General features: G+C 42.3%; 1 protein-coding gene across 1 annotated transcript in view; it reads left to right on the top strand.

Annotated features, from left to right (window-relative positions):
- The window catches only part of MUSK (muscle, skeletal, receptor tyrosine kinase), a 56,467-nt gene that overhangs the window by 3,248 nt on the left and 45,116 nt on the right, over window positions 1-8,103 (top strand). The window contains exons 2-5 of the mRNA XM_010002915.1: window positions 549-675; window positions 3,832-3,983; window positions 5,426-5,553; window positions 6,061-6,202. Coding sequence (XP_010001217.1) covers window positions 549-675; window positions 3,832-3,983; window positions 5,426-5,553; window positions 6,061-6,202 — 549 coding nt within the window. The remainder of the gene's footprint in view (window positions 1-548; window positions 676-3,831; window positions 3,984-5,425; window positions 5,554-6,060; window positions 6,203-8,103) is intronic.

Below are 8,103 nucleotides of genomic sequence, written 5' to 3'. Positions count from 1 at the left end.
ACAGGGCTTTGTAAGTTGTTTTTTCTTTTTTTAAAAAAGGATAAATAGTTGAGGGGAACAAATCCTGTACTAATGACAAAGAAGCCCAAATCTCATGCCTTATGCAGTAATAAAGAGACATTGACCATTCCAGGGCCAGGGCACTTTGGTTTCAATTTTTGTGCTGCCCCTTGCACTTTCCAGTCCATGCAATGCCACTCTCATAACAGGGAGGCAGCCTCACCCATGTCCTTGCAGTGTGCCACGTGAAGCTGTGCACCGTGGGGAGAGGATGGTTAGAAATGGGGTGCGCTGGGCTTGCTGGGCACTGGGTTGCTCTGTTTGGCACCCTACAGAGAGGGAACAAGGGAAAATGCAAAGCGCACAGCAAACAGCAGAAGGCTGCAGCTACAAAGGCAGAGGGACCTGTGTTACTGGGAATGCAGGGGAAAAAACCTTGGAGTGACCCTGGAGGGACACAGCTGCCTCTGCCAAAGTGGCCTGGCAGACTTCCTGCCTCTGTCTGGGAGGCACCAGGAGGTTTTCTCATTTTATTTTCCTTTGCACAGCTCCCTTAATCAGCACTCCCCTGGAAACTGTGGATGCGTTGGTAGAGGACGTCGCCAAGTTTGTCTGCGTAGTGGAGTCATATCCTGAGCCAGAGATTACATGGACACGCAACAGTATTCCCATCAGGTAGGGAGCCACCCCAGTCCTTTCCTTCATGACTTATGACCTATCTGGAAACACCAAAATAGGTTTGTGGCACAGAAGAGGGTGAGCAGCTATAATCCTATAGGAATTTGTGTTCTTTAGGGAGTACTTTTTTAAGGGGTGCTTTTGCAGATTCACACACTTGAGCTTGGAGACAGTTTCTGCTTCAAGCAATGCAAAGGGTTTGCTCTCCAGCTTCAGACAACCCCATCTGCTTTGTTCCACACTTCACACATTTACGAAGGAGGAAGATGCTGTACAGTATTCAAAAGGAGCATTGCCAGACTTGTCCAAGTGTCTGCAATGTGCTTGGAAACTTTACATGGAAGGTGTTGTACCACACCATTCTTGTTTGCTTCTAGTTCTGAACCTGATCATAAGAATCTGCCTTCTCATTGTTACGCCCTATCGTATAGTAACCACCAGGCCTCAAGGTGCTGTGAAAGAAGGCAGCTTTGGAAACATGATTATGAAGTTGCTATGACTGCTTTTGTTCTGTTGCTGGTCTTCCTCTGCCTGGTCTTCCAACTGTGCCTGGTCTTCCAACTTTGAAATCACATTGTGTCTGCCACGTGGCTTCATGTCAATTTCTCCTTCGAGATCATTGCTAGTGACTCCCTCTCTAAGGAAAAACTACAGAACAATCTCCATGTAATATTAAGGCCTTTCTCCACAGGAGATGTCCAGCAGATGGTCACCTGAAACACTGTTCTTGCGGTTGGAGTCAAGCATCCAGAGGGCCCTTGAATAATAGTCTCGAAAAACTCCAAATAAGTCAGCAGCAGGAGGACATCTTACTGCTAGGAAGACCATTTTAGACTAGGAGAAAAGCAAACTGCTACACGTACACAAGCTGGCTTCAGAAATCCTTTTTTTTTTATTGCCTGCAACAGAATCTCTGCAAAAACTGCGGTCCAAACCCTCTTTCCCTGGCCATCTTGCAGGATGGAGGTCTGAATTTCCATGGATGTTACTTCCAAATCAGGTCACCTTCTTCCTAATTCCTTCTCCATCAGTGACACCATGTCTGAAAATCAAAGTTGTCAGAAGAAGCCATTCATTGCAGATCACAGAGGTTACATGCCTGTCTCTCCCCTTTGTCTTTAACATTTGACTGTCTCTGTGTTCTGAGATTGAATGAAAACCACATAATTTTGTATCCTAGCCCTCATTTTCAGAAGCCAAACAGAGCTATCTTGCATGGTGTCTTTTCCCCAACATTGACCAAAAAGGAAAATACTGATACAAAAAATTCTGCTGGTGAGGCCAGATTGCTCAGGTGCTTTTTTTCCTTTACAGGGGCTTCTGGAGCAACACGAATAGCAGCAACTATTTCACTTTCCCAAAGCAGTTGGGAATTAATAGGCAGTGCTGCTGGATACAAAAGCTCAGGCCAAAGAAAGGAAAATAGATAACCGAAAATATTTGTTACTTTCCAAGATCATGGATGAAAGTATTTGCACAGTAGAAAAGGATCAGATCAGTGGACTTTTCTCTGGAAAAAACCCACCTAATTATATTTATAGGCCTCTGTATGTGTATGTATCAAACTTCAAAGGAGCTAGTTATTGCAAGCAATAAATATCAGTTATTTTATTTACAAAATTTTCTTCTCTTGCCACTGTCCCAGCACCCTGAAGAAACAGCTAAGCTAACCTTCAAAACAAAAGAGTATGAAAACATTCAGCTTCAATGGGAAAAGTGCCAGGATGGAGGCTCTTGTTAGCATTAGTCTTCTGGAAGCTCCTTTACTTTTAGTTTCAAAACTTTTGCAAGCAGACCAGCAGGTGCCCTGTGCTGAGTGGTTACTTGTCCTGTCTCCCAGGACAGGGCTGCCCGGGCTGAGCCTTCCTCAGGGAAACAAGTGAATGGAGCCTGCATTTTTTTTTCACGACAGATATGTTCATTGCACCCTTGCTTCTCAGGGTGAAACAGAGGAGGGAGATAAAAGACTGAAAGGAGAAAGGATGTTGAATGGAAATAATGTGTGTGTAACACTGTAAAGGATACATTCAGATTCCTCAGTTATTTCTGTATGATTTTTAATAATAAAAGAAAAACCAGAAAATACTTAGAGGAAATATATTTGTAATAGCTTGGGAGCTAGATCCCTTTTACTACCATTAATCAGAATCTAAGGCCAGTTGCATGACAGTGCTTCCAAAAAGCACCAATGAAGGTGAAAATCAAACATGGAGAAATTTATGAAATGTTATGCAAATCTTGTTCTGCTTAAGTTTTACTACACTTTCCCAGTTCTGTAATGAAAATCAAAGATCACTTTCTTACCACCTTTCTTTCTGTCTCTTCTTTGCTCTTGCATGTGTATTCTCACACACACATGCACATACACCCCATGTAGAATTGGTCTTTGCTCCACAGACTTTCTAACAACATTCCACACCTTTGTTGCTACAAGTCCAGAACTTCTCTTGACTCCTCAGAAATCTCCTGGTTAGAGCCTTCTAGCATTAGACTATAGCTATCTTTGCTTCCTCTGATCTTAAGATGGCTGCTTCTCTTCAGCACATTTCTTTGCTTGTTTGTTTAGTTCCTCCCCTTTCCTCCAACCCTCCCCCCACAGACCATGCCTGGATGCAGACACTAAAATACTTGGCTTTTGGTTTGCATCTTTTTTTTCCACAACAGTAAGAATTATCCATAATTATCTGTGTTATGAAAAAATGTTTTCTTTTTTCTTCTTTCCTTTTTTTTTTTTTTTTTTTTTTTTAATATGAAAAACATTTCTTTAAAAAACTTCAGCCAGTTCCTATATAGGCAGTCTTTCTCTTGTTCTCATTACTCCAAAGTTACAGACAACTGGATAAGATTACTTGTCATAGCTGTCTTTACCAGGCAGAAACCCAACTGTGACACCTACTTACCTTACCAATACCTGACTGCTGGAAGAATTGCCACCATACTACTGGCAGTCAGGCATGGTCTAGTGGCAACCAAACCAAATCTTAAGGCCCAACTTAATGTTTTCAGCGCCTTCCCTTCTCTTTGCAGGTTGAAAATAAAAAGTAAAACCTATTGCCATTTGCAGTGCTGTCTGTTCTGCAGACACAAATGCAGGCTCCCCTCTCTGTCCCTGGCTGTCCCCCAGCCCCTGACAAGCTGTGCTGTGCCCTGCAGGCTGTTTGACACCCGGTACAGCATACAGAGGAACGGGCAGCTGCTGACCATTTTGAGCGTGGAGGACAGCGATGATGGGGTGTATTGCTGCACGGCGGACAACGGGGTTGGAGCAGCTGCGCAGAGCTGTGGGGCTCTCCAAGTGAAAATGCGTAAGTTGGAATGCAATTCCTTCCTGACATCATGTGAGTGTGCAACTGAGAGCCTGAGAAGACTCAGAAGCCCAGGTATGAGCAGGGGTCTGTGTTCAGGGAGACCCATATTCCTGTGGGGCTGGGTGCAGACCCTTGAGCCAGAGACATGGCATGTTGGATCATATCTTAACTAAAAGCAGTTCTGATAATTCACTTTGAATAACACACTCTTGTGCTAGGATCAGAGGAACTGTTTGCAAAACAGAGGATAAAATGTGATGCTTTGAAGAATGCCCTTTATAAAAAACTTTGTAAAAGCAGCACAATTTGATAGATTAGACCTCCATAGCTATACTGCATAAATACCTTGTGAATTTTAAACATAAGATTTCACTAATCAGATTTATGCCTGAGGATGGCAAAAGCAAGCAAATGCTGTTCAGCTGTTCTTAATAGCAGTCTTGAGAGATCTGGAGCACTGCAGTGTAACTCTAGTCATCCCACGTGGAAGGCAGAGGACTGGTTCTTGCAAAGCTCTTGCTGAGCTTGGTGAATCTGAACTCACGTGGCTGCAGTTATTTATGCAAACACTTAGAAGGGCACCTGAGATATCTCCTGGCTAAAGCATCTGTTTGTAGGAAAGGTTTTATTTGTGCTAATGAGCATGACCCTTCAGGTCTGGCAATTCTGGGGCTCTCCAGCACCCCAGTTGCCTGCAAGTGGGGGCCAGGAGGTGATGCTCTCTGAAGGCAGCTCTTCTGCGTTTTCAGTATTGTACAAGGAAGCAAAACTTTAGATCTTGCAAAACACTGACATAAAGATCATTTTTCCTCCCAGCTCAGAGTAAACTAAGCTATGCTTTTCTTTAATGGAAAAAAAATACATTTGTCCCATACTAACTTTCAGGGAGTTTGATTTATTTTTTTTTTAAGGATCCTTTCTTCTTTTCTACTAGGATAGCTATAAATCCTTCAATGAGGGACATTATTGAGTTTACATTCCCTTCTTTTTCAGCTAGAGACAAGCCTGGGTTAAAACTATTTTAAAACCAATCCACTCCAGATCTGATCTTTCACACAAGACACTGTTTATGCAGTGAAGAATGTCAAAACCTGGAATGCAAACATTCTTCAGTATTGGAAATGCTCTTATCTGGATTTGGATTTTAGCCCAGGCCCTGTTTCAAATGACTGTCAGACTCCACTCCTGAAGACAAGTAACCCATGCAAGTAGGCTGGGTTTTGTGTCCATAAACTGAAACTCTGAATGATGTACTTAAAAATGTTTTTTCTTTCCAAGGCAGCTCATGACCTACTAAGACCACTCTATCTCTCAGCAGTGCACAGAAAAAGCAGCAGAGTTTTTGTTGTAATTTCTGAACTTATCCTGTTCTAGTATCTTGTAGCTTCAACTTTAATTTCAACTTTGATTCAACTTTTTTTTGACTTTCAAAATGTTAGGACCCAAAATAACCCGACCGCCTATTAATGTGGAAATAATAGAAGGCTTAAAGGCTGTCCTTCCATGCACTACAATGGGGAATCCAAAACCTTCTGTTTCATGGATCAAAGGAGAAACAGTTGTTAAGGTGAGCAGGGAATGAAATGTAGGTAATGACAGCTATTCACTAAAGGAACTGTGTTAAAATATTAGCACCAATTACAGCATTTGTGATTTCTAGTTGCTAGGAAGCTAATATTTGGAAAATCCAGGGCTACTTTCGTAAATGTCTGCATCTGCAATAATTCTGCTTATAAACCAAACATGCTCTGTGTATCTATGTTTTACATGATATGTATTTATTACTACTAAGTGTGGCCAGGTGTTGCTGCATGCACTTATGAGTGTTCTTATAAAGAAAAGCTACGGAGCTGCTTAGCTAAGCTTTAGGGCTCTTTTGAATTCACTTATCTGCAAAAAACAAGGGTGGATGAGAGTGTCATGGCAATGCTGAGCAGGAAGAGCTGGCCCCAAATCCTTCAGTTGTAGGGCATTTTTGTGCATGTAAGCCCATTTTTTGCAAGTGGATATTTGGTGCTGCTTGAGCGCAGTCTGCATGTAGAGCCCTCACCTTGATCCCTCCTTCCTCTGGCAGGAGAATGCTCGCATTGCTGTCCTCGATTCAGGGAATTTAAGGATCCATAATGTTCAGAGAGAAGATGCAGGGCAATATCGATGTGTGGCCAAGAACAGCCTGGGCACAGCCTATTCGAAACCGGCAATGGTGGCAGTGGAAGGTGAGTAACCCTTGCACTGGCTCCAGCTTTGTGTGCCAGCTCCTCATGCATACCCGGTTACCTTGAATGAATCTGAAGAAGTTGTCAAGAAAAACATCCCAGGGGGACTTAAAAGGCAGAAGAAAGGAAAGGATAGGAAAGCAGAGTTAGAAACAGAGAAAGTTTGTTCACATCTGCTCCCATTGCTGGGTGATGGTAAAAGGGACAATCTGCAGTAGGTCTTTTCTGCAGCTGATGTGGCTCTGGTGGAATATTTGTCTGAGTAAGGACTCCCAGATATGTTTTTTCCTTCTGACTGATCATTTCCAAGATGCCAACTTGTTTCTTGTTTGAAAAGTCCTATCAGAGCTATAAGCTATATACTATGTCTTTTGGAGATGGACAAATAGAAAACCGATGGAAACTTCCTGTGAAGAGCTGCAGAGAGAGAGAGCTGCAGCTGCAAACAGTGAAGCATTTTCAAGCATTATGTGTGTGTCCTTCTCCCTTTCCTCTAATTTTCCATCTGAACTGGTTTTTTCTTCAGGTAAACTGAGTTTTTCTCTTTGAGGGCTTGAACATCTTCTGCCCTCTAAACCAAACACGAGACTTGATTTTTCAGTTTCTGGGCTTCATGCGCTCAGTGTCCATCTCTTACTTACTGAAGATGTTTGCTTTGTCGTATTAATCATCACCAGTTTCAGAATGCTGAGACCAGTGGGCAGCTGGGGAAACCAAATGTGGGCACTGAAGCATCCAATGTTCCTCAATCCTGTAAGAGGAGCTGGGTTAAGCAAGGTTTTGTAGAGGGTGTGGTGGAATGACTGACTCAGTAGAGGAACTAATTTTTATATCTTGCTCAGAATTACTCTACTCCAGAAGGTGGAGAATGGTTTCCATTTCCCTAGCAAACTTAAGAAGTTTGTTGTAGATTACATCAGGCCTGGGCCTATCAGGAGTTACTTATGGTGCAATCCCGTTTCTAAGAGGACCATTGACTTTCTTCTGGGAGCAGAATCATGTGCACTAGATTCAACTACTAATTACTGTAGCTCTGTTGCTTCCCTAAAAAATGCATTAATTTTTCAGTTTGTGGGGTTTTTTTCTTTTTGTTTTCTTTGATTGGTTGGTTTTTTGGTTTGTGGTTTTTTTTGTTTGATTGGGGTTTTTTGTTTGTTTTTAATTAAGTATTTGCATTTGCAGACTTCAGGTATGTTAGAAATTCCTTAAATAGTTTTAAAACAGAAAGGCAGCTATTCCTAATCTAGATTCAGAGCTGTACTCCTGAGCTAAGTGTGATGAGACAAACTGAAGACACTTGAATCTGACTATGAAGAGCTTGGATCCTGGGTTTTGTTTTGGCCTCAGTCACTGAGACAGTGGCCAAAGGCTTGTCAAGAATGAAATGTGGATGTCAAATACTTGGTGCCATGCATACAAAATCCCTCTCCATGCTGAAGATCCTCAGACACTGGGGTTTTATTGCTCCAGCTCTAGCAGAGCTAGGGGATATAAAAACTGCACCAAAATCCAGGCTTCTAAGGTAGATGTCTTGTTTTGTCCCTGTCTCCAAAATTCTATGGCCACCTGCTAATTCAAGGTATGGCAAAACAATCCATGAATACCCTAGTTGCAAAGAAGAGCCTGTGTATTTTAAAACAAGGAAGATTAGTTCTTGATAAATCAATGGGAACTCAGTGCTCCTATACAAACTATCCCCTCATGTTCTGTTCATGTGTTTGGTGAACAAAGCAATGCTGTTCTCCAGGCTGGCCTTGGTTTCTCTGGTAGGGCACCCATATAATATACCTCATTTCAGGCTGCCACCCAAACTAGACGAATACATGTTTGCTTTACTTTTTTGGCTTTCAAAATCCAAAGGTAATAATCCTGACTGCAGCTTGCTGTGTATACAGATCTCT

The sequence above is a fragment of the Chaetura pelagica genome, unplaced genomic scaffold (genome assembly GCF_000747805.2).
Source record: "Chaetura pelagica isolate M959 unplaced genomic scaffold, ChaPel_1.0 scaffold391, whole genome shotgun sequence".
Classification (NCBI taxonomy): domain Eukaryota; kingdom Metazoa; phylum Chordata; class Aves; order Apodiformes; family Apodidae; genus Chaetura; species Chaetura pelagica.
This window is presented reverse-complemented; position numbering and strand designations above follow the sequence as displayed.